The 26,460-nt window shown below is 45.4% G+C and overlaps 1 protein-coding gene across 1 annotated transcript; it reads right to left on the bottom strand.

The window, feature by feature from the left end:
* Nucleotides 1–101: 101 nt before the first annotated feature.
* PSMC1 (proteasome 26S subunit, ATPase 1) lies at nt 102–26,219 on the bottom strand. Its single transcript, XM_090033894.1, has 11 exons — nt 26,144–26,219; nt 25,434–25,487; nt 24,683–24,779; nt 21,761–21,885; nt 19,962–20,147; nt 19,341–19,469; nt 18,354–18,450; nt 17,971–18,160; nt 15,320–15,471; nt 1,285–1,439; nt 102–431 (listed from the first exon to the last, which is right to left on the bottom strand). The coding sequence occupies exons 1-11, from the start codon at nt 26,144–26,146 to the stop codon at nt 297–299; spliced, it is 1,323 nt and encodes a 440-aa protein (XP_089890020.1). The 5' UTR covers nt 26,147–26,219; the 3' UTR covers nt 102–296.
* Between the last annotated feature and the right edge of the window lie 241 nt (nt 26,220–26,460).

Here is a 26,460-nt window from a genome sequence, read left to right as displayed (position 1 = left end):
ATAAAGCAGGCGGCTCTGAACTGAGCTGGTTGCTAAGTTTGAAGTACTAGCAAGGTAATTCACTAAAAATCCATAGCAAGGTAATTCACTAACAAAATCCATTCTGAAACAAAATGTTTTATTGGGAAATAAGATGTTTCACACTGACTTAAAATTAAATACAGTCCAACAGAACTTCATCCTACATGCTTGAAGAGGCTGTGACAAGCTTTTTGCTTTGCTCAAAGCATGTGGAATATTTATCACCTCCTTTATGTATTCAGAATGTGAGACGTCCCAATGTATGGCAAGAATATCTAAAGATAAAGCCCCTCTGGGGTGCCTTCTTGTTTCTTATACAGAACATTTTCTTTAGATTTTTTAAAGTCTTCATTTGTTACTTTCATGCGGCGTTCTCTCAAAGCCATCAAGCCTGCTTCTGTACAAATTGCCTGTCAAAGAGGGAAAGTGATATTCACAAGTTTATTTGAACAGTGCAAGCAAAATACTAGGACAGACCAGATGCGAAACTGAACAGTGAAGTTAGAAACAGGTGTCACCAAATAAATGTCCTGGAACAGTAGATCTACTTTATGAAGTAAAACATGGGTACCCTGCTGTCCCACTCTACATTGCCTGTCTTCCTGCAGCATCAGTTTTCTCAAAGGGCCCAGTCCTGCACAGGAACTCCCAGGTGTGCCTTTGGAGCACCTGTGCTGGGGCAGCAGCTTGTCCAGATCACAGGCAGCTCTGGACTGCTGGTATTCTTATGCCATAAAGTAAACCAACACCTGCTGCTAAATTGCTGCACAAATTAATACCACCTTCACTGAAGCCACAAAATTGGGGCATCTGTGACACGATAAAGGCTATGTACATCTTTTTGCTTGGCCTTTGTGCTACCATAAAATGTTTTTACTATGATTTCCATTTTCTGAATGAAAATGCTTCAGCATTATCTAATAGTGCTCCCCTGTCAGCTATTAGAAATAGAGTTTTAGTAACTACTCAGCTTTATAAACTGGAAAGGTTACTATGCCACCTGAATACTGACTGGCATTCAAATGTGCATGAAGATCATTAATGCTAAGAGAGAAACATTGGAGGCTCTGGCAGTTCCTCTACTTAATGATGACACAGGAAATAGTAAAACTTCAAACAACATCATGCCTTTCTTGAGCATTAGCAGATAAAGGGAACTCACCATGTAGATTATACAACAAAAAAAATCATCATTCATGCCAGATTATTTTTAAGCATTCATCATAATGGCTTTTAAAACCTCAGTCAGGACTAGCACACTACCTTAATGTCAGCACCAGAGAGGTCATCTTTAGCCATAATCAGCTCATCTAGAGTCACATCGTCTGCCAAAGTCATTCTGCTGGTGTGAATCTGGAAGATGCGCTTCTTGGTTTTTTCATCTGGTAGGGGGAACTCAATCTTCCTATCAATACGTCCTATGTATGGAAAGAAGTTTACATGAACTCGATTGTGGACTGACGCTTTTTATCTGCTCAGGTCTAGAATTTCCTTGTGGTGCCTCACCATCCCTGTCAACACAGCATGACCATGTTCTGGAAAGAACGTACTGTGCTAGGACAGGCCCCACACTTGCACTAAGGACACTAACTAAGATTTATTAATATTTATGCAGTATTCCACACTTGACAGACATGACACACAAGCAAGGATTACTGATAGCCTGAGTTGCATTTAACTAGAGAACACAGGAACTGCCAAACTACACTGGGCAAAAGATCATCTAGGCTAGTATTCTGTTGCGAGATAATGGCTAACATTAACTGCATCAGATGGTGAAAAGAATATGAAGCAGGCAGAAGTGGAGCAAATGTTAAGTATGAGAGACCAAGTTAAGACCTAAAGATCTGGCTAGCTTCTGAATGATGAAGTTTAATATCCCTTCCATACAATCTCCTACTGATTATGCAACTCTGGTATTCCCAATATCCATAAATTTTCATGCCTTTTTTAAATTTTGCCAAGTTATTGGTCTCAGAGACATCTTGTAGTAATAAGTTCAACAGTTCAATTGCATATTAAAAGGAAAAAAGAATTTCCTTTAATTGGTTATAAAATTTCCCATTGAATGTCCCCTTGTTGTTACACTCTGAGGCAGGAAGACCAGGGCTAAGTACAGACACATAAAAAGCCCAAGGCTGAATTAATTCAATTTTCACAGGCTAGTGTAAGCTGCATGGATTGGACCAATAACCAAGTGAACATAATTCACTTTTGATTCCAGAAATGCAACCACATGCCTGCACTGGCCCAGACCAGAAGTCAGGGGGGCCTAAAGCATGCCTCCCTGCTCAGCTGGAAGCGACAGCTTGGGCCAAGGCTAGCCTGCCCACACTGCAAGGAGGGGTTTATGAGGAGGTGCAAAGCATCCTAGGAGATAAACTGCTTTTAAAATGGCCAAAACCAGTGTTGGGTAAGTCTGGTACTACATCCATAAAGGTTTAACTGATTTAGGTTAAATTGGTTTATTGAACTTCTGTTCCAGATCCCCTCCAAATTCAGTTTATCTGTATTGAACTTCTGTTACGTTCGATTTTAACCGGTTTCCAATCACTTATGCTGGTTTATGTGTAGTTTGTGTCCCTAGCCTAGATGTTGCGACTCTGCCTTTCCAAAACAATTTTATATTTTTACCCCATCCTTCCCTTACCTCCTTTCTAAGCAACCCAAGTCAAAGGAGAGTTTTCCATGCCCTTGATCACTCTCATTGTCCTTCTCTGAACCTTCCGTAGTCCTGCATATCCATTCTATGGAGCTGTGTTCATGATCAATAGTGTACACAGTATTCCAGACTGATTTACATAATGGTATTATAATATTCTTTATTATTCACTGTCTGATTTGTTGTGATCCCAAGAGCTTTTCTGACAGCAGCTGCATACTGAGCAGACAATATCACTGACTACAATGATACCCATGTCACTTTGACTTTTATATTTAATTTAAAACCCTGAAAAATATTTAGAGTAAGTTCTCCTATCCAATGTGCACTACTTAACATGTTCCCATACTGAATTTAGGGTTGGCAAGCCAGTCAACTGACGGGTCAAAGGTTTTAGCAATTATACAAAACACTACATTATTCTGTCGTTTTCTTGACAGAAACATGATGTTATTGGTCACACTTAATGGAAAAATTGTGCCTTTTCTGTATATTATTTGAACCTAATGGCAATTTTTTTTACGATTTTGACTGATGTTTGAGCAGTCAGTTGACCCAAATTTATCTGACTGAGCAAATCCCCAACCCTAATTAATGATGTGTTGGCCATTCACCTCTCTTTGCGTCTCTCGGGTCCTGACTAACCTGTCATTTCACAACTTATTACATCATTACTCAATCCCTATCCTGTTTCCAGATGTTTAACAAACTTGGCATGAATATTTAATCCTGTTGTTTGGTTTGACTCCTTGTCAATTTTGATCCAGGACAATACTTTTTCCTTCACTCAATGACTACTTAACTTCTTTGGTAGCTTCTTGTTAAATAGTTAAGGCCTTCTGGAATGCTCTATTATGCAAGCTAATTCTTCCTCAATTACTGATTGGATAAACTCAAAGAACGTAATAAACAAACTCAATTTTCCTTTAGAGATGGAACTAATGGTCAGACTGTCATAAAATGCACTTCTAGGTGCTCAACTCAGGTTTTAATCCATTTGCCAGAAAGCTCTGCAAGCCTTACTTGATCTGCAATTCACTATATATTCCTACAGCATTTTTAAAACATAAGTAAAAAAAAAAATGCTACCCTCCAATTCTCTGGAACAGCATCTGCTTTTTGTGGTTATGTATTTTTGCTGAAAGTTCAGCTGCTTCATACTTTAGAACTCTTGGCTATACACTAAGCCAATGACTTTCAACCAGGGTGCCACAAGATCCTTTCAAGGGTGATATGGGGTACCATACAAATGATAGTACTTTTAGGTGTGCAAACATAATTCACAAGATAAGAGATTTCAAATAGGAATTCATTCTGGCTCAAGTTCTTTGCAATAAAATAATTGTTCTATTGTCAAAAAAACCAATCAAAACTAAGAACTGGCATTTTCCAAGGGGTGCCTCAGATCTAAAAAGAATGAAAACCACTGATCTAAGCCTAATAAATAGGTTATTTTTATGATAAAAAAGCAGTTTTGGAGTAGGGATCTTCCCAATGTCCTCAGCAGCAAGACTGACTGAGTCAAAGAAATAGTTTAGCTTTTCAGCAATACTTTTATCTCACCAAATCGCTTTAACTTTCAGTTCAACAGATCCCATCAACTTTTTCATAGGCTGCCTGCATATAGCATACGTAAAGGAGCCAAGTTTTGCTTGTCCACAGCTTGAGGTGTAGTTTCCCCCAAACCCCTGCACTTATCTCCTTGAAACTTGGCAGGCTTTGTGGCCTCAGCAGGGGCTACCATGCCTGCAGTTTTGACCCCGCTGTGGATTTTGCTGTTTTGACTTCTATATGGGTCAAAACAAAACTGGTGGCAAAATTTCGCACAGCCCTGGTAACTACTACTGCTTTCTTAGGGGACTCTTAATTCTTAATTTCCATTATTTTACAGTTATTTCATGTTATATTGACCATCTAGTTTCAAATATCCATGGCCAAACTGTGTTTAACACTTTATGCTCTTGTAGCGCATTTTCTCTGAACTATAAAAAGGGAACAGAATCGGAACTGAAAGAGACCAGCCCACAAATCAAGGGGAGGGAAGAAAAAAGAGTAGGAGCAATCTTCTTCTGATAAACTACCATATTCACTCAAGCTGCGCGAACAGGCTGCGTAAACAGGCGCTCGAGTTAGCGCGGAGTTCGCACGGGGGAGGGCGCGGGAGGGCACGAGACCCTGCCTGCGACCCCCCCCCAGCCATAGCCAGCCCCAGCCGTAGCCAGCCTACCAGAGGCATGACACGGATGGGCACGTGCCGCACCCCGAGGGTCCCCTCGGGCTCTGCGGCCCCCCCATCGGGCACCTTAGAGGCAGCCACGCAGACGGAGCCCCTGGCTCTTGGCTGCGGGGGCTGCCTGTCCCTTTTTCAGGCTCTGGGGCCCGGGAGCATGGCCACCTCCCCTTGCGGGGTCTGCTCCCTACTGGGGTCTCTGGCGCGCCAGCTGGAGGAGCTCCAGGCCACAGTCCAGAGACTGCGTGCCATCAGGGACTGCGAGCAGGAGATGGGCCTGGCAGTAGGAGTCTCTCTCCCCCGGGAGCCGCAGGGGAGAGCTCCGTCTCCCTCCAGGACTAAGGAGGACTCTGGGACCTCCTGCTCTGCCCAGTCAGGGGCATGGACCAAGGTGGTCAAGGGCCCGAAGACTTGCCGCACCAAGGCCCCTCCCTCGCCGGAGCTTAGCAACAGGTTCGCACCTCTTGCAGCCCCAGCAGAGCCTGCTCAGTTGCCAGCTCCCGCAGGCAACCCAGGCTCGACCGCAGCTACTGGCCCCGCTCTCCCCAAGACAAAACGAAAGGTGTTTGTTGTGGGAGACTCCATCCTGCGGGGCACTGAGGGGGCAATCTGCTGCCCCGACCCCTTAGCCCGGGAAGTCTGCTGCTTCCCGGGGGCCCGCATCCGAGACATTGCGGAGAGGATCCCACAGCTCCTCCGGCCCACAGACCACTACCCCATGCTCCTTATTCACATGGGCACCAATGACACAGCTCAGAGCACCCCCAGCCAGGTCATGAGGCGCTACAGGGAGTTGGGAGCGGGGCTTAGGGGTCTGGGAGCTCAGGTGGTGTTTTTGTTGGTCCTCCCAGTCTCGGGCTATGGGCTGAGGAGGATCCACGCAGTGAAGCAAAGACTGCGGCGCTGGTGTCATTGGGAAGGCTTTGGCTTCCATGACCACAGCCCGCTCTTTGGCAAGAGAGGCAGCGAGCTGCTGGGAAGAGATGGCCTCCACCTCTCTCCCCTGGGGAGGAGGCGGCTCTTCTCAGCCAGGCTGGCTGACCTGCTCCACCGGGCTTTAAACTAAGCCCGCTGGGGAATGGGGGGACTACTGCCACTGCTGGCCTGCTGAGCGACCCTTGCAAAGCCAGCGGACCAAGGCACTTAAGGGAGACCACCCCTGGCACAATCTGTGGGCAAGGGAAGAGCCCCCAAGGGCACACTTGCCTGCCTGTACACTAATGCCAGGAGCCTGGGCAACAAGCAGGACGAGCTCGTCCTCCTGCTCAGTGCAAAGAAGTGCAATGTCATTGGGATAACAGAGACCTGGTGGGACTCCACCCATGACTGGACCATGGGTATAGAGGGCTATACCCTGTACAGGAGGGATCATGTTGACAAAAGGGGCGGGGGTGTAGCTCTCTATGTGAAAGAAAGCTACATGTCCCTGCAAGCTGATGTTGGCAACCGGCATGGACAGCTAGAGACCCTCTGGGTAAAAATTCGTGGGGAATTCGGCACAGGGGACACAACGGTGGGAGTCTACTACAGGCCTCCCACTCAAAGTCCTGAGCTTGACCAGGAGTTCGCCCGGGAACTGACTGAGGCCGCTTGCTCCAGGACCTTGGTTGTCATGGGTGACTTCAATTACCCGGACATCTCGTGGGAAGATCACTCAGCAAAATCTAAGCGGTCGCAAAGCTCTCTCTCGTGTGTGGATGACCTCTACCTGACCCAAGAAGTCTATGGGCCAACGAGAGGCAAAGCGCTGCTCAACCTGGTACTGGCTACGGGGTCACCTAATCGGCGTCTACTAATATGGTAGTGATCAATGGGAAGCTGGGTGACAGCGACCACGAGCTGATCACCTTCACCATCTGCCGTAAAGCTGGCAAGTCAGTCAGCAACACAGAAGTCCTTGACTTCAGAAAAGCCAACTTTGACAAGCTCAAGAGGCTAGTCGGTCAGGCCCTCAGGGACCATGACCCCAGGGTGATGGGAGTTCAAGAAGAGTGGCTGCTCCTCAAGGAAGCGATCCTCAATCCACAAGCTAAATCTATTCCAACACGGAGGAAAGGCAGCAAGAAGGCACAGCAGCCCCCCTGGCTCTCCAGGGACCTAGCGGACCTCCTGTGGCTAAAAAGGAAAGCCTACAAAGGATGGAGGATGGGATTCACCTCCAAGGAGGATTATTCCGCGCTGGTCCGGTCCTGCAGGGAGCAAACCAGGAAAGCCAACGCTCCAACTGAACTCCAACTAGCTTCAGGCATCAAGGACAACAAAAAGTCCTTTTTCAGATATGTGGGGAGCCGGAGAAAAAGCAAGGGCAACGCTGGACCCCTGCTAAAGCAGATGGGGCAACTGACAACTGACGCCCAGGAAAAAGCCAACCTATTAAATAGGTACTTTGCATCAGTCTTTCATCAGTCACACGGGATGCCCATGCCTGCTATGGGACAGGGAGATCTGTGTGAGGGGGATCCCCTACCCTCCATAAATGCTGACCTCGTGAAGGAACACCTTGAGAAGCTGGATACCTTCAAGTCAGCCGGCCCTGACAACCTGCACCCCAGGGTACTCAAGGAGCTGGCAAGCATCATAGCTCAGCCCCTGGCACAGATCTTTGTAAACTCCTGGCACTCTGGTGTAGTGCCCGAAGACTGGAAGAAGGCCAATGTGGTGCCAATTTTCAAGAAAGGGAGGAGAGTGGATCCGGCTAACTACAGGCCCATTAGCCTGACTTCTATCCTGGGGAAGATCTTAGAAAAGTTTATTAAGGAGGCCATCCTTGAGGGACTGGCCCAGGCTAACATTTTAAGGGATAGCCAGCACGGGTTTGTTGCGGGTAGGTCTTGTTTGACCAATCTCATTTCCTTCTATGACCAGGTGACCCATCATCTGGACAAGGGAAAGAGATTGATGTCATATATCTTGACTTCAAAAAAGCTTTTGATCTGGTATCCCATGATCACCTCTTGGCCAAAACTGGCCAGTTGTGGCCTTGGCTCCACCACGATCTGCTGGCTGGGAAATTGGCTTCGTGGTCAGACCCAGAGGGTTGTGATTGATGGCAGTCACTCATCGTGGTGCCCTGTGACCAGTGGGGTCCCTCAAGGCTCTGTCCTGGGACCCATACTGTTCAACATCTTCATTAACGATGTGGACATTGGAGTCAGGAGTGGACTGGCCAAGTTCGCCGATGACACCAAACTTTGGGGCAAAGCATCCACGCCAGAAGATAGGCGGGTGATCCAGGCTGACCTGGACAAGCTCAGCAAATGGGCAGACGAGAACCTCATGGTGTTTAACACCAAAAAATGCAAGGTTCTCCACCTTGGGAGGAAAAACCTGCAGCACCCTTATAGGCTCGGCAGTGCTACATTAGTTAGCGCTACAGAAGAAAGAGACTTGGGGGTTATCATTGACCACAAGATGAACATGAGCCTCCAATGCGATGCTCCAGCTAATAAAGCAACCAAAACACTGGCTTGCATCCATAGATGCTTCTCGAGCAAGTCCCGGGATGTCATTCTCCCCTTGTACTCGGCCTTGGTGAGGCCACAGCTGGAGTACTGCGTCCAGTTTTGGGCTCCACAATTCAAAAAGGATGTGGAGAAGCTTGAGAGAGTCCAGAGGAGAGCCACGCGCATGATCAGAGGTCAGGAAAACAGATCTTACGATGACAGGCTGAGAGCCATGGGACTCTTTTGCCTGGAAAAGCGCAGGCTCAGGGGTGATCTGATGGCCACCTATAAGTTTATCAGGGGTGACTACCAGGATCTGGGGGAACATCTGTTCACCAGAGCGCCCCAAGGGATGACGAGGTCGAACGGTCACAAACTCCTGCAAGACCATTTCAGGCTGGACATAAGGAAGAATTTCTTTACTGTCCGAGCCCCCAAGGTCTGGAACAGTCTGCCAGCGGAGGTGGTTCAAGTACCTACATTGAACACCTTCAAGAGTAAATTGGATGCTTATCTTGCTGGGATCCTACGACCCCAGCTGACTTCCTGCCCTTTGGGCAGGGGGCTGGACTCGATCTCCTGAGGTCCCTTCCAGCCCTAATGTCTACGAAATCTATGAAAACTAAGAGGACCCTGAATTTAAAACAACCCCCTAATAATTAGATTCTATACATAGAAAAACATATAATTTTGTTATAATTTTTCATTTAGAACCTGATCACTAAAGAACTGTCTTTAATTCACTGCCCACCAGCCGCTGCTGCCTGGGGGGGGAGGGGCAGGTGGTATGGGGAGGTCAACCAGCTGGCCCCCTGCTTGTGCTTGGCCCCACACTGCAGCTGTGGACTCCCCTTTCCCCTCTGCTCCCACCCCAGCCTCTGCCATCCCCCTTCCCCTTGCTCTGTGTGGGAACACTCTGTCCTTTTTGTAGCCTGGGGCATGGAGCACAGCTCCCTTAGCAGCTATGTGGGCTGCATGTCCCTGCTATCAGGCCAGGCTGGGGCTGTGCTCTGTGCCCCAGGCTACAGTATGGATGGAGCCTGCTGGCACAGAGCAAGGGTAAGTGGGGGAGGGAGAAGGGCAGGCAGAGGAACAGAGGCCATATTGGGGAGAAGATGGAGGAAAGAGGCTGCAGGGAAGAGATGTCAGGGCACAGCAGCAGCAGGGTAGAGGGGACAGGCTGTAGCTGTGGCTCTAGCCCCACCCCTGAGCTAGGACTAGAGCCTGATCCACAGCAGATACTCCCCACCCCCTGCCCTCATACTCTATTTCAAGATGACGCTCTGCCTCTTAGTGTGGCATTCAGATTGGCAGCACTGAAAGACACCATCCCAAGGAATATGATGTTTCTCTTTCTTTGTTTAGAAAGAGATGAAATACAGAATAAAAATAATAACCCCCACGACATGCATGCAATCCTGAGGAACCCATACTGAAGAAGTCAATTACAACATAAGCTACTTTGGATTCCATGTCAAAAACAAAGGTAATTACAAATAAAAATGGATGAAGCTACCTTACTGGATGCTTGCCTAGAATTACTTACTGTTAATGGAAGGCCATATCAGTTAACAAAGATTCAGGATTTTGCAGAATTGCTGACCTTATGCTAGAAGGCTTGGGAACAAAACTTACAGTGAATACTGCAAATACCGGAGATTGGTGGCAACGTAAGTGGCACCTTTCAGGAATGAACCAAAAAAGAAATTAAAGGGAACATTAATTTTGTTGGAAGTGGATAACATCATACAACTTGGCTGATCACTTTTAGGGATTAACATTCATCATATTATTGCAGAAAAAATTGTTCTTCAAACTCTTGCAATGAAAAAGATGACAGAGAAACAATCTTTTGAATATATAAAAATCACTGATTCTTAAAGTTCTTGGTATATATGGAATCACACAGACAAAATATAGTATGACAACAGATAATGGAGCAAACATGCTGAAAGCAGTTAGGTTAATGCTCATGGCCCAGGAAACAGAGAAATCAGAACAACAAATTCAGAATGAAAAGGAAACAGAAAAAGTACTGCCTGAGGATTCTTATAAAAAAGAAGATATGAACTAAGTTTACAGTAATTTGGTTCAGATGCTTGAAGAAGGTAGATTTCATGCATCTCCCGAGGCAACTGGTGTAATATTGAGGGGGACTGGCTGTTCTACCCATACACTGCAGCTTGCAGCTGAAGATACACTGAAGGAACATTTCATTTCCAATCTATTTCACAAAGCTTGATCTGTATGTTAAAAATTGTGAAGCCCAATAACATAGGTAATAATTAGGAAATTAAAGTCAAAATACCCAAGACTGTCCAAGTAGATGGCATTCAAACTTATGACATGCCTGACAAACTGCTGGAGCTCAGAGGCTTCTGTCAGGATATGGCAACCTCAAACCATGAGCTTCAACTGAGAGAAGCAGAATGGAATGCCACCAAAGGCGCAACAATTGCGCCGAAGCCTTTTAAAATAACAACAAAGAGAGTCTTCGGTATGATCACACAACATGGGTAACTTTTACAGTGCTTGGTTAAAATGCCATTTTGAAACAGCACAAGCCTTCAAGTCAGCTGGCCCTGACAACCTGCACCCCAGGGTACTCAAGGAGCTGACGAGCGTCATAGCCCAGCCCCTGGCACAGATCTTTGAAAACTCCTGGCGCTCTGGTGTAGTGCCCGAAGACTGGAAGAAGGCCAATGTGGTGCCGATCTTCAAGAAAGGGAGGGGAGTGGATCCGCCTAACTACAGGCCCATTAGCCTGACTTCTATCCTGGGGAAGATCTTAGAAAAGTTTATTAAGGAGGCCATTCTTGAGGGACTGGCCCAGGCTAACATCCTAAGGGATAGCCAGCATGGGTTTGTTGCGGGTAGGTCTTGTTTGACCAATCTCATTTCCTTCTATGACCAGGTGACCTATCACCTGGACAAGGGAAAGAGATTGATGTCATATATCTTGACTTCAAAAAAGCTTTTGATCTGGTATCCCATGATCACCTCTTGGCCAAACTGCCCAGTTGTGGCTTTGGCTCCACCACGATCCGCTGGCTGGGAAATTGGCTTCGTGGTCAGACCCAGAGGGTTGTGATTGATGGCAGTCACTCGTCATGGTGCCCTGTGACCAGTGGGGTCCCTCAAGGCTCTGTCCTGGGACCCATACTGTTCAACATCTTCATTAACGATGTGGACACTGGAGTCAGGAGTGGACTGGCCAAGTTCACCGATGACACCAAACTTTGGGGCAAAGCATCCACGCCAGAAGATAGGCGGGTGATCCAGGCTGACCTGGACAAGCTCAGCAAATGGGCAGACGAGAACCTCATGGTGTTTAACACCAAAAAATGCAAGGTTCTCCACCCTGGGAGGAAAAACCTGCAGCACCCTTATAGGCTCGGCAGTGCTACGTTGGTTAGCACTACAGAAGAAAAAGACTTGGGGGTCATCACTGACCACAAGATGAACATGAGTCTCCAATGCGATGCTGCGGCTAGTAAAGCGACCAAAATGCTGGCGTGCATCCACAGATGCTTCTCGAGCAAATCCCGGGATGTCATTCTCCCCTTGTTCTTGGCCTTGGTGAGGCCGCAGCTGGAGTACTGCATCCAGTTTTGGGCTCCACAATTCAAAAAGGATGTGGAGAAGCTTGAGAGAGTCCAGAGGAGAGCCACGCGCATGATCAGAGGTCAGGAAAACAGATCTTACGATGACAGGCTGAGAGCCATGGGACTCTTTTGCCTGGAAAAGCGCAGGCTCAGGGGTGATCTGATGGCCACCTATAAGTTTATCAGGGGTGACCACCAGGATCTGGGGGAACGTCTGTTCACCAGAGCGCCCCAAGGGATGACGAGGTCGAATGGTCACAAACTCCTGCAAGACCATTTCAGGCTGGACATAAGGAAGAATTTCTTTACTGTCCGAGCCCCCAAGGTCTGGAACAGTCTGCCAGCGGAGGTGGTTCAAGCACCTACACTGAACACCTTCAAGAGTAAATTGGATGCTTATCTTGCTGGGATCCTATGACCCCAGCTGACTTCCTGCCTTTTGGGCAGGGGGCTGGACTCGATGATCTCCCGAGGTCCCTTCCAGCCCTAATGTCTATGAAATCAAAACCCTTTAGCTTAGTCCTTATTGGCTTCCATGAAAAACTAAGAGAAAAAATCTGCTTGAAAATAGTATCTTCTCCTTGATATCAGTCGTTTTGTCAGAAGGGAAGTCAAGGTAACATTTCATTTAATTAATACATGGACAAAAATGGAAATGTTTAATTCAGAAGTTTGATTCTATATCACTGATTTCAAGGCACACATGTCTGAAAGTGAAAGATCAGATGAACTGGATTCTTCTTAAAGTTGGTAAAAGCTCTGGAGAAAAAGAGCTGAAAAAGAAAAGAAAGCCCACCAAAAGATATGGCCATATCTTGAGTCATTTGCAGATGAGCCATGTCTCAGTAAGAAGGAAGACGCATTAAAATACTGGGAACACCACAAAAAAAAATGCTAGGCTGGAACTGCTTCAAATGACAAAAATGGTAATGACAGTTTTGGTAACAAGTGAATGCTGAAAGAATATTAAGGCCTCCAATTTATTCTATCAGCACAGAGGTCAATTATGACAGAGCAGATATTAGATGTTATTTTAGATCATTCAAACAAACTATTTATGACAAAGTAATTGTTTTAACAACAAAAAAACCCTGCCAGTCATGTAAAGTTGAAGTAAAGTGCAGTCAAGTTAAACAAAGAACACTAAATAAGTTTTATAGCTTTAAAATGTGTTTTAAAAGCCTAATTCTTATTCTAAAGTTAACAAAATTAGGAAATTTCTTCTATGCTGTGTGAAAGAAATTTGATCTGAATCTGTTTAAACCAGTAATGAAACCCTAGTTTTATTTCTGGTGGCTTGAACTGGAACCCCAACCCAAATAATCACCAGTTCAATTTCCTGTGAAAAACAGACATCAGATTCCCTAGCTCCACACAAAGCCTTTTATTGTGGGACCATACAGACAACAACCCCACTGTCTCACTTTAAGTACCTGTGAGGTATGGAGATAATATGTTTTCCGCCAAGACAACTGGGGCTAATTTGTGCTACTTGTTCTTCAAGCTGTGCATGTAAAGACTGTTCCAAGCCTGTTTTGATGGGAGTCAAAGTCCTAGGCAATCTGCCCCAGCACTAATCCTAAAGTCTGTTTTCAGCCTCAGTCTTCTCCACTCCCCATTATTAAATACCACCAAAACTAGACTGTCCTTTGTCATTCCTTGAAGGCTGCCACACTCATTTGGCTGTGGGTGAAGGAAAGCAAGGTTAAAAACTAAACAATGCATCACTAAGAAACAAAGGCTAAAAACAGCTAGCCAGTTTAATGAGGCTCTAATTAAGCTGGGATATGACTTGCATCAAGACAGCTGTTTACATGCTAGGCTTAAATGACAATTAGGTTGAAGTAGATGCGATTCTTCTGAAGCAGTGTTAATTTGAATAATTCATAGGCATTTAATGTGGACCAGTGAGCTGTTAGTCCCTGAGGTTTGGGGTTTGCTGAAACAAAATGCTTAAATGTGAATCAAGCCCCTAGTTGTCTGTTTTTAGCTGAAGAAACCCATATCTCTTACTCTTTCTGCTAGTCCTGTACCAGTTAGCTTACTTGGGTGAGGCTCCAGGTTTTATTTATTTTTAAACTTCTGAAATTACTTTCCATAGGTTTCCCTCACTTTATACGGTTCCATATGTGCGAATTCGCACTTACGCGAAAAACAGCATAACACAAGGGAAACCTGTATACAAATTCTCAAATGGATTTCATGTTTCACTAGCTGGGAATTAATTCCAAGTTATCGAGATACTTCATATATGTTTGCAATCAATGAATGCTTGCATAGCTGATTTCTTTTTAAATAATAAAGCAGCATGCCCCAGAGCATACATGATGGCAGGTTCTAGATTTGTGGTCAAAGAAAATAAAATGAAGGCCTTCAAGGAGTTGACCCAAACCCTGAGCCTCAACTTCCTACCTGTAACGTTAAGGATAACAGTATTTCTCTGCCCCACAGGGACATTCTGCAGATGAATATACTACGCTGGTCAGAAAATATGAAAAAGCATTTAAGAATGTGGCTAAGTACTAAGCCAGGGGCCAGCAACCTTTGCAAGCTGTGGGCTGGAACAACCTGGCTTCAGTCTGGCATGGATCTGATGCCTTTGGTAGCATCAGGAGTGAGAGGGGTTCGCCTTTGTCCGTGATGGGACCAGGCAACTGGGAGCTCTACTGATGCTGCTTTTCCAGTCTCCCTAGCACTTGGGGCACAAGTGCAGCTGAGATCTGTACCCATGCTGCTGCCACTGATTCTCCCCAGTAACCCCTTAGCTGCAGCCTCCAGCTGGTAGAGAACCACACCAGGTCCATGCAACTGGAAGCTGCATCCACCCTGCTGCTGTTTCTCCTTGCCTACCTCCACCCTCTTCTGACTGCAGCCCCAGCTCAGTTTCCTACTGGCTGGAAGCTGCACCTGCACTGCAGCCAGAAGTGGGGGGATGCAGGTGGGGTGGGGAAGGTGGGAGAAGTGGTAATGCAGGTGTAGGTTCCAGCTGCCAGGCCCTAGCTCCAGCAAAGCCTTCCAGCTCGATGGGTCAGATCAAGTGGCTCTGCGAGTCAGCACATATTGCCAACATCCATACTAAGCAACAGCACGGTACATTAAAAATAATACATGTGCTCTTCTGCTCCATTAATAATGTACCATTTCTCATAAAACCAAAAGTATCCTTCTCTCTGTGCTCTTACATTGTCAGAATTTACATTTTGTTGCTTGAGAATGGAGCAGAAACCATCCTCCATCTGCCACCCAGCCAATAACTTCAACAGACATAAAACACTAGTTGTTACTCTCAAACACACCATAAAGCAGCATGGAGCAGAAGTTTTTCACAATAAACATGACTGAACAAAAAGGCTCTTACCTGGCCTGATTAAGGCTGGGTCCAGGGTTTCTATTCTGTTTGTGGCCATAATTACTTTTACATCCCCACGAGAATCAAACCCATCGAGCTGGTTCAGCAATTCCAGCATTGTACGCTGTATCTCTCTCTCACCACCTGAATTTGAGTCGTATCTTTGAAAAAGGAAATATGAGCAGATCAAATTAAATGTCGTAACTCTATACAGAATATACTTTCCTTTACAAACAAAGCCTATGTCACTTCAGTAGCAGAGGCTTTACTGGGTTTATAAAGGAACATTATTAAAGTATGCAGCTATAAGCACTGAGAATAGTTCAGTTACTGTAATAGTTGGGCCCAACAGGGCACATGATGGACTAAGACACAGTCTTAAAAGGGACACCTTAGAAATCACATTGGTCTTAAATGATGTACCTGTAACTACTAAAAATACAGGAAGGGAAGATTTACAAACAAAATGCTAAAAAAAAAAAAAACAAAAAAACCAACCCAGCCAACCAAAATAAATCAAACGAACCAAACAAACATTGAAAGTCACTACCTTCCCTGCATAATTAGTCAGTTTCTCCCTTAATGGTGATGAAGCTTATAAATAGAGTCAACAGGGCTATATCATACCAACACTTTCCTGTTTTCAGAGGGAAGAAGGAAATTACTAAAAGAAAAGTTCACAAGGATTTATTTTATTAAATGCTGGTCTTACTATTTAAAAGGAACTCTTTCAAAATACATTTTTAAAATGAGTCAAGTTTGAGGCTCCCATATGCATTTCAAACAAACATTGCATTACAAACATTGAATCTGAAGCTTCTAAAAAGAAGGTGGCTGAATGTCTCCCAGTGATTACTGAATGTAATCCAATAACTTCTGGTTGAATGTCCCACACTTAGCTGATTCCTTCCTAAGAAATAATTGTACCCGTTATTTTTTTTAATTCTGGAATTAATGCATTTTCAAATCATCATTCTGCTGAATCAGCCTGTCATACCCCTCTGGGAGAGTCTGCATAGAATCATAGAAAAGCAGGGCTGGAAGGGACCTCTGGAGGGCTCTACTTTTTGCAATGCCCTACATAATACATAATGGCTGGGTGGGGCCCCGGCTGCCCCATGGCTGCCCCATGGATGGACCAGGCAGTGCCCATTTGGCCTGGAGCAAAAAGGTTGGGCACCACTGCATCAGAAAATGATCCTATTTTGAAGATAAATAGCAACAAATTTCCCACTTTCATTAGCCCTAAAAGCTCATATCTTATTTTCAGATTGAACTTTGATGAATACAAATACCAACAGTTCAAGTTTGACAGGGCCCCTTTAAATGGATGTCTGTGCTCATGCTGATTCAAGTCACAGACAGCGTATTTTACAGCAACAGCTGAGGATGACATCAAACTATGGGGGGGGAGTGTCAATTTAATTCTATCCAGCCTGCAGGGCCCCTAAAAAAATTTAGAAAATTAATATTTATCTGCCCCTGGCTGAGTGTCAAAGATGCAGCCACAACAGCAAGACCCACCCAGTACCAGTCCACCCCTGACCTTCCCCATCCCCAGCCAGAAGCCTGTGCCTAGCAGAGGCTTCTGGCCTGAGACCCTAAGGCTGTTTCACACCTCCCTGCATTGGAGGAAAATTCAGATGGGAAGGGGGGGAAAAAAGGACCATGGGTGATCACTCCTGTCCTCAGGGCCAGGCCAGACCAGCTCCTGCAGTCCTGACGATGCAGCTGGGAATCATGTGGTGCCAGAGCAGCTGGCAGGCAGAGGGGAAAAGTGAGGAAATCACTGTGGTAGGCAGGGGGAAGGGGCAGTGAGTTGGCACGCAGAGCGCAACTGCTGGGTGGGAGAGCAGGGCCCTTGCCAGCACTGGTGGGGGCCCAGGGCAGGGTGGTAGAAGAATGGGGCCGGGCCAACGGGGGCTCTGTGGAGCTGGTCTAGCTCCCCGCTCTCCCTGCTGGTGCAGCCCAGCTCCATACAGCCCCTGCTGGCCTGTGCCCCGCCCTGCGCCTCACTTCATTTTAAGCTATTATACTATCACCTCTATGTACACTACACAAACGCATGTAAATCAGGACAAAAATATTTTTTTAAATGAAATTAATAAATATTGTAGTAAGTCTGATTTTTAGAATATAATTTGGTATTTTTTTCTGGTTCCAAGATGGCAAACCCCCTTGCTGAAAGGAGTATTTCTGGGAGCAAGGGGAGGGACTTCTGGTGGCAAAAGTCAGGGGTTAGGGGGTAGGACTTCCAATCCCAAGATGGCAACCAGGGTGCAGGGCTAACCCTTGCAGCCCTCAATGGTTTGCTGAAACTCAGGAAGCGGCTTGCCACCCAAAGTAGTTGCCCACCCCGGTTGTAGCAACTAATAGCTGCCCACCCCGGTTGTAGCAACTAATAGCTGCCCACCCCGGTTGTAGCAACTAATAGCTGCCCACCCCGGTTGTAGCAACTAATAGCTGCCCACCCGTTGTAGCAACTACTTCTTTCATTGCTATAAAGAGTGGAAAAATCTGTACATTTTTTACCTTAAGAAATTGTTTAAAGAAGAAATTCAATACTAGCTCCCCCAAAAGGAAGCATTTCAGATAACTCTCCTACCGTCCTTGTCAGAACAAAAAACATTCAACATGAAAGTTGGAATGCAAGGCCCTACCTCTTTGTACCGATGGCATCAATTTCATCGATGAAAACAATTGATGGTGCATGCTCCTCAGCGACACGGAACAATTCACGTACAAGTTTTGGACCATCACCTAGGTACTTCTGTATTAACTCAGAGCCAACAACTCTCAGGAAAGTTGCTGAGGTTTGGTTTGCCACCGCTTTGGCTAATAATGTTTTTCCTATTTTCAAAGCAGTAGAGTGGTTAGTTTGAAGCCAAAACTGCTCATTTTAAGAAAAAAATATTCATGAAATTGAGATGAGACAAGTCTAATGTGCAAATATTAAATTAAATTAATGTCACACTACAACTCAGTGACTAAAGTCTTAATGGGACAAACTGAGCAGACTGAATATTACTGAAATGTAGGGTACCTGTTCCAGGTGGACCATACAGAATGACTCCTTTGGGTGGCTTTATACCCATCTCTTCATAATACTCAGGGTGAGTTAGAGGAAGCTCCACAGACTCCTGCAGCATAAGGAAAACAAACACTGAAAATTTTACAAATGTTGACTAATCCTCAGAAGAATTTGGTGAGGATATTGAGTATTACAGCCTTGCAATAGAAGTAGTGAAGGCAAAAAACTCTAATTCACTTTAAAATAGAACCTGAAAGGCACTGTGAGATGCAACTGCCTATGATAGTAGGAGACTAGAATCAGGGACCCAGGAGATCCCATTTGAAAGATAAGAAGCCTAAGGCAGAACAGGTGCCCAGCATAAGACCCTATGTGAAGTAAGCATCAGAGCTGAATATAGAACTCAAGAGTTCCTAACTCCCAATTCTGTGCCTTAAGCATTAGACAACACTTCAATTATCCGATGATTAAACAAGAGTACAGTAGTTATCAAGCATTAAAACTGATATTTTTGAAAACAGACAGTGATTTTGAGTTGTCTTAAAGAAATCTAATTTTCTAAGGACACTTTCTGAATATCCGGACCCTTCAAGGTGGCTCAATATTGGACACCCAAAATCATTAGTCATTTCTGAAAAGGATGGCTTAGTTGTAAAACTAAACTGCCTCCTGCCCTTTCATCCTACCATGTTAATGCAATGCTCTGGGTGAGATGTTCATAAATCCATAAAACTCAATGCTGTTACAGATCCCAAAGTAACTAAGACTTGGTCTTTTTGCTGCATACAGGATTGGGTACTGATAAGTAACCTGGTAATTTAAAAAGCAAACTTGTTTGAATTTATGTATATATGATTTATCAAATAAACATTCAAAGCAGCATATGAACAATGCACATAGACCTCAGATGCACTAGAGTCCTATGGTTACATGTTCAAGGTCATATCGTAACAGATATTTAGAAGATTCTTTTTTTAATAAGTTAATAGATCTGAATACCTTAATTTCTTGAATCTGATTGTCAAGGCCACCAATGTCAGCATACGTCTCCTGAGGGGCTTTCTCCACTTTCATCACTGTGACTAGAGGATCTGTATCATCCATCAGGACTCCTATCACAGCATGAACCTAGGCAAAGCAATAATATCAAACGTAAATAAAGTAGAATATAATATTACCTCTGGAACTCCTCCCTCTTGAAGTCCATCACAGCCCAAGCCCAGACATCTTTTAGAAGCACTGTAAAAATCTTCCTATTTGCACAGGAATTTAACAAGTAAAGCCAGACTAGGAAATTGTTTAGCAGGTTTCTGCTTTATGGTTTTCTCCCATTTTATAAGCATTTTTCCCGTTTAATGTGGTATTCTGTTCTCCTATTAGGAGCTGTTCTAAGCTTCTGGTGGGCAGGGCAGTACATAAATCAAATAAGTTACTGGAGAGCAAGACTGCAGACAGAATGGTGCTACAAGTCCAGAATGAAACCTATCATACATTCATACAGTATGAAGCATAGTCTTAGAGCCCCTACTGTGGTACTCCTATAACAGATTCTAAACAAAGGCTGGTTCAGAACAATACTAAAAACTTGTACCATGTCTTCATATTGCAAAGACAACTTACCTTATGATTGAGCAAAACAGAACAGCCTGGTTCTAGCAGATCCTTGTCCACAAAAGACAGAATGCTAACATAATGCTCTGAACCCACCGATGTAGACACGATAGCATGATTATCATCAATGATCTCTTCTAGGGTGCCAACAGACATCGGAGTGCCTCGCAGATCATCCACCTTTGACCTCTCCTCCTGGGAGCAACAAAACAGCAATAATCAAGAACAGAAAGAAAAGCTTCTGCTGAATATGCCCCCTACTATTTTAAGCTACATGCAAAAGAGCCTGCATGAGGAGGAAAGAGAGATTTACTAAGTTATACAGTCCATTCAACAGACACTGAAATAAAAGCTTGTATACCTATTTAATAGAGTACAGACCCCAAAGCTCTTAAAAGTATCATACTCTGCTGTGGGAGCAACAAGGATTTGTCCTTGGCAGCACAAAGCAAGGCCACTATAGGATCTGTTTAAAGCCTACAAAAGCAGGAGTACCATGCTGCAGGAACATGCATGCGTCTAGCACGCTCCTTCCTTTCCCTGTTGAATGGCCATTAGTATGTAATAGAGGTGCACCAATACATTGCTCCCATATCATATCAGCACTGATACAGGGAAAGTTGACAAAATCAGCAACTGTTTTTTTTCGCCTGATGTAGCCAGTAAGTGACCCATGCATACATGTAGCCACAGCATGCACATGGCCAGAAGCACAGCCCAGTGGCTTGGAAAGCAGCATCTGGCTGGTAAGTCTCAGGTGGGGGAAGGGAAGGGAAGGGGCGTGGGGAGGGCAGATCAAGGCCCCCCCCCCGTGGTGAGGGAGGGAGTAGGGCTAGGGCAGACGTTGCTCAGCTGGGCATGGAAGTGCACAGGACAGAGCTGCAAGCAGCTTGTCTGGGTTGTGGGGAGAATAGGGGTGGCTCATGCTGCTGCACATACCCTGGGAGGGCAAGGGGAGAGGAGAATGTCCCCAGAACTGCACAGAGCAAGGGCAGGCTGGTGGGCTGGGGCAATACTGAGCTTCTCCTGGCAGGGGGTTGGGCTGTGTTGCTCTCAGGGCACGCAGTGGTGCTGGAAGGGGAGGGTTGCGGGGGGCCACGGCACATTTTGGGGAAGAGTCCACCGCCACCCCAGCCCTAGCCCCATGCAGATCTGGGGCACATGCCCCCCATGCCCTCCCAAGGTGCACACAGCAGCAGGAGCCACCCCCACCCGCCTGGACAAGCCACTTGTGGCTCCATCCTGTGCCTGCCCCATCTCTATTCCCTCCCTCACCATGGGGGCCTTGATCTGTGCCTCCCCCCATGCACCTTCCTTCCCTCCACACCTTCCCCCACACCAGACTTACTAGCTTGACGCTGGTCTCCACACTGCAGAACTGCCTATCAGAATCGGATTGGTATCAGCCAATATAGTTCCTTAAAAATCAGCCATTGGTATAGACCCAAAAAAATCTCTATTAGTGTACCACTAGGATGTAATTCCACTTTCAGAGGCCCATGAACAAAATCATCATTGTTGCTTCATCTATGATGAACTGTACCTAGGCTCAGTCCATGAGTCTCCCAGAAAATAACTTCATTCTCTAATTGTAAACTAAATATCAGTTGGGTAAGAGGCTGTATCTTCTACACCTTAGCAAAAAATTAAAATAAACCTCAAATACACATTTAGATTGGCTTATAAATTTAAGTCTCTCTTGCAAGTATTTGGGAATTGTCTTATTTATAATGCTTGAATTTTATTTTTAAAGGCCTAGGTTAGCAGTATCACTTTTATTACTAAGTAATAACCCCCTCAAAACTTACTTCTTGTTTTTCTTCCAAAGGCTTCATCTGTTCCTGATTTCTGATAAATTCTTCCTCCATCAAGAGATAATCTTTAATGCGCTCCAATTTCAACAATTTGAGTCTACACTGTGTATGAGGTGTCACTATAAAAAAGAATAAGCTATGTATTTTAGACCCACAGTTAGACATGGTATATACATTTCATAGATTTCAGGGTCAGAAGGGACCTATCAGATCAATGAGTCAAACCCCCTGTCCTGGGCAGGAAAGAGTGCTGGGGTCAGACCCCAGCCAGGTGTTTGTCGATTTCCTCTTAAATACCTCCAAGGAAAGGGACAACACCACCTCCCTTGGAAGTGTATTCCATATTTTGGCAACCCTCACTGTAAAGAATTTTTTCCTGATGTCCAGTCTAAATTTGCTCTTCCTTCAGTTTGTGGCCATTGTTTCTAGTTGCCCCGATGGGCGCCCTGGTAAACATCATATCCCCTGTTTCCCACCCCAATGAGTTTGTAGGTGGTGACACGATCACCTCTCAGCCTTCTCTTGTGGAGGCTGAATAGATTCAGGCCCCTCAAATTGGTCCTCATAGGGTTTTTCTGTAGGCCTTTAACCAAACAGGTGGCCCTCCTCGGGACCCTTTTCCAGGTTATCCACATCCCTCCTGACGCGTGGCACCCAAAACTGGACCCAATACTCCAGCTACGGCCTGACCAGTGCTGCATAGAGGGGAAGTATCACCTCCTTATGTAAGAAAGAGTGTGGCTAGCTTTACTTATTACTTCATCACATTGGTGACTCATGTTCATTTTGGAGCCGCCGCTGACTCTGAGATCCCTTTCCGCAGTTGTGCTACTTAGAATGGTACCTCCCAAGCTATCGGAGTGTTGACGATTCTTCCTCCCTAATGCAACACATGGAACTTATCTTTGTTAAATCACATCCTAGTCTGTTCTGCTCATTTCCCCAGACTGTCCAAATCCACCAGGATTCGCTCCCTGCCCTCTAGTTTGTTTACCTCCCCCCATAGTTTGATGTCATCCGCAAACTTGGATAGGGTGCCCTCTGCTCCCTCATCCAAGTCACTAATGAAGATATTGAACAATACTGGTTCCAGGACAGAGCCTTGAGGGACTCTGCTGCCCACATTTCTCCAGGTAGAAACAGATCCATCCACCACCACTCTCTGGGTGCATTCCATAAGCCAATTTTCCACCCACTGGACTGTGTAATTAATAATCTACACTGCAGCTGTTTAGTTTATTTATAAGAATTGGGTGCAACACTATTTACTTACTTAAAATCTAAGTAAATAACATCTACCTCTATTCCTTCATCCAAGCATTTTGAGACCCAGTCGCAAAAAGAAACCAGGTTAGTCAGGCAGGATCGGCCTATTATGAACCCATGCTGGTTGCCCCTTAGCATTATTTTACCTGCTGGTCCCCCACAAATGTGATCCTTAACAATTTTCTCAAAGGTATTGCCAAGGATAGAGATGAGGCAAACCAACCTATAGTTACCTAGTTCCTCCTTCCTTCCCTTCTTGAAAATAGGGACCACATTGGACCTTTTCCAATCCTCTGGGGCCTGTCCTGAGCATTACGAGTGCTCAAACAGTTGCGCCAGTGGATCCGCTATGACTCCAGCTATTTCCCTAAGTACCCTAGGATGAAGATCATCAGGGCCCGTTGACTTAAATACATCCAACCCCTCCAGGTGCCCCTTTACTAGGTCAGCGCTAATAGTTGGTGGTTGGTATCTCTCTTGTGCTTACCTAAAGTCCCATTAGAATGCATGATTGTATTTGTGCCCAGGAACACATTATTGAAATTGTTCAATAACGCACTGGTAGAAACTCTCGGCCAAATTCTTACTGATCAAGACACTCTGCCTTATTATGGACACTTGCATCACCAAGAGAAGATAAGAAATCCACCCACTCAAAACTTTTCAAAATACAAATGACCTAAAATAAAAATCTGTAGTTACTTTAAAATGTTTTGTGCACATTTTACATTATTAAAATTCAGTGGGGCTACACCAACTTATAGCCTACTTTTATCTACATTTTCTTACAAATGTGTTCATCTAACAGTAACTGGGGTCAATGTTTGGGTGTATTAAAAAAGTTTTTCTATAAAACCTAAATAATCACTACACAGTTTTCAGTTACTTTATTTGTGAAAAAGTCAATACTCCCAGAACATAATAGGCAAGCTAACAGCACATTGAGGATAGCTATGAACTACAGACTTTAGAAGCCATGCTGACTACTATTCCAATATCTCATCACACACAACTCTCTGCTGGTCTACAGCATGAGTTTGAGTTCTCGCATGGTTTTCAGTATTTTGGCAACAGAGCAGAAAAATAAGAACACCCCACAGATTATAAGAAGTTAGCTACCCAGTGTATAAAAATAGTCCCCTCCAATTAATCAAGTAACAACCTAGTCAACATTATAATCCAGTAGATCAGTTCAGGGAAGGAACGGTCAGTAGATCACCTGAAATACATACAAGACCCTGAAACCCTGGAATTGTAAAATTTAGTATTTCTTATTCTATTTCCTCCAATTTTAGTGTCAATGGATATGCCATTTTAAATGCTCAGTTTCACCAGTGTTTATGTATGGACAGAAGTAACAACTGTAATGTTTCAAAAAGCCAGGTATACAAACATACATGCTCTTTGAAACATCCCCAAAGTGTCTAAAGTGCTCCAAAACAGCATCTCTTGAAATGCGGTACTACTCTGGAGCATTCCAGTTTTTTTTCCTCAGAAAACGTTAAGAATTGCCAAGATACTCTCTATACCACAATTTTATGGTAACCTTACCTAAATAAACCTTTGTTTTTTTGGCTTTGTCATTTGAGACTTAACCCCTAATATTGCAGTAACATTAGAAGGAGAACCAAGAAAAAGAAGTGTGCTTACCCAGTGGGAGTTTGCTGGCAGCATCTGGTCCCTTTGTTTTCTTCTTCTTTTTCCCTACTCTGGTTGGAACAGGGGGCTCATATTTCTTTTTCTTATCCTTTGAAGTCAAATCATCAAATAGTAATCAGAACAGTGATGATAAAAAAGCAATCACACAGCCAGACTGTAGTAGTAGGGTAGTTTTCCCTTTAAATGCAAACTACCATAAAATAAATGAAGTTTCTCATTCTCCAAACTTTGGCAGAGTCATGTCACAAAATGCTGAAACTTAAGTCATCTTCACCTCTCTGAAAGAGGATGCTGAGTCACAAAATTTGTGGCTGTCAGACAGCGGCACCACTGCATTCTGCATTAGTATAAACCATATTAAGGCAACTCATTTACATTTTCCAGGTTCACATTGTTCATGCACATCCCCACTCGCTCTGTTGTACCAGGACTACAGCGTGGGAACTTACTGCAGTGTCTTTATACATCAAAGCAGAACAACTAAGGGTTTGAAGTTTGTACTTTGCAGTTTAGTCTACACATATTATAAGAAAAAAATTACACTGAACAAATCAGGCTATTTTCTTAAATAAACCATGGGACCCCTGAAACATGCATATGCAACTGATATTTAGGGAACCTCAGCTACTTCAGCAAATGTAAAACAGTGAATTTCAGATAGCAGAATATGATGAAACAAGGATAACACAAATTGAGCTATGAACTGCTGAAATCCCCGTGCAGTTCACCTTACATTACTTACCTTATCGTCCTTCTTGCCACCCCCAGGGCCATGTCCGCCACTCTGACTTTGACCCTAAAGGAAAACAAAGGTGAGCCCCAAACGAAGGAAAGCAACTGGCACAGGAAGCACACCTAAACCTCCAGTTTTAGACTTACACAGAAAGATGCACCTTAACGAAGCTAAACAAAATACAGGCAAATCTGTGAGCAAATTCATGTCATCGAGTGGGAGAGCGTATGTGAGTCTGGGAGAGCATGAGTGTGGTGGCAGCTGTGATGATTCGAGTTAGGCAGAGGCAAGGATTTACTGGGGTGGCGGCAGTGCCGGCTGGCATAGCTCTGACAAGCTGCTAAACCTTCATCAGGTCACCTAACCAAGCTGGTCCAAGACCCAGCAGCGCAGCCGCCCCATGGTACAGCTGGTGCTAGGGATTCCTGCGGCCCCTCTGCGAGCTGGGGAGAAACGAGGAGCGCGGAGGGAGCCGCTCCGGGAGGCCACGGCGCTGCCCTGGGGCACCACAGCCGGCTTCAGCCACCCCCGCCCCAGCGGCCCAGAGCGGGGCCATGACTCGGCACTGGCCCGGCAGGCAGGCAGGCAGCGGGGCCCAGGGGAAAAGGCAGGAGGCTCCGCTCCGCCCTACTCCGCGCCCGCCAGTCCAGGGCCCCCTGGTTCTTCCCCCACTCCCGGCGCCGGTGGGACACGGCCCGTCCGGCCCCTCACACACTCACCATTCTGCCTCAACCGCCGCCGGAAGTGCCGCGGCCAATGGGGCGGGGCCGGGGAGGGGCCGCTACGGAGCGCGGCGGGGGCCAAACGCGGCGGGGCAGAGAATGCGTTGCGCGACATCTCGGCTCAAGAGGCGCGAGGGGCCGGCAGGGGGCGCCGCGCACGCGCTGCTGCGCCCGGGGCCGGGCTGTGGGGCTGCGTCGCCTCCCTCCGCTTCCAGCTTTCTTGTTTCTTTCCATTTTTTAACTCTTTTATTTTCTCTTTCACCACCGGCCCTCATCTCCTCCCCCCCCGTTTCCCTTCCACCTCGCATGTCATT

Source organism: Crocodylus siamensis, chromosome 2 (assembly GCF_052110815.1).
Source record: "Crocodylus siamensis isolate JL-2025a chromosome 2, ASM5211081v1, whole genome shotgun sequence".
In the NCBI taxonomy this organism is placed as follows: Eukaryota; Metazoa; Chordata; order Crocodylia; family Crocodylidae; genus Crocodylus; species Crocodylus siamensis.
Note: the sequence above shows the minus strand (reverse complement) of the source record. Positions and strands in the feature narration are given on the sequence as shown.

What these genes read in the sequence shown, in the direction of transcription:
- PSMC1 (XM_090033894.1), bottom strand. An exon ending in CTGTTTTGCTCAATCATAAG is followed by an intron (nt 19,470 to 19,961) that starts GTAAGTTGTCTT and finishes TGCTTTGCCTAG; the next exon opens with GTTCATGCTGTGATAGGAGT. An exon ending in CCCAGCCTTAATCAGGCCAG is followed by an intron (nt 1,440 to 15,319) that starts GTAAGAGCCTTT and finishes TTCCATACATAG; the next exon opens with GACGTATTGATAGGAAGATT.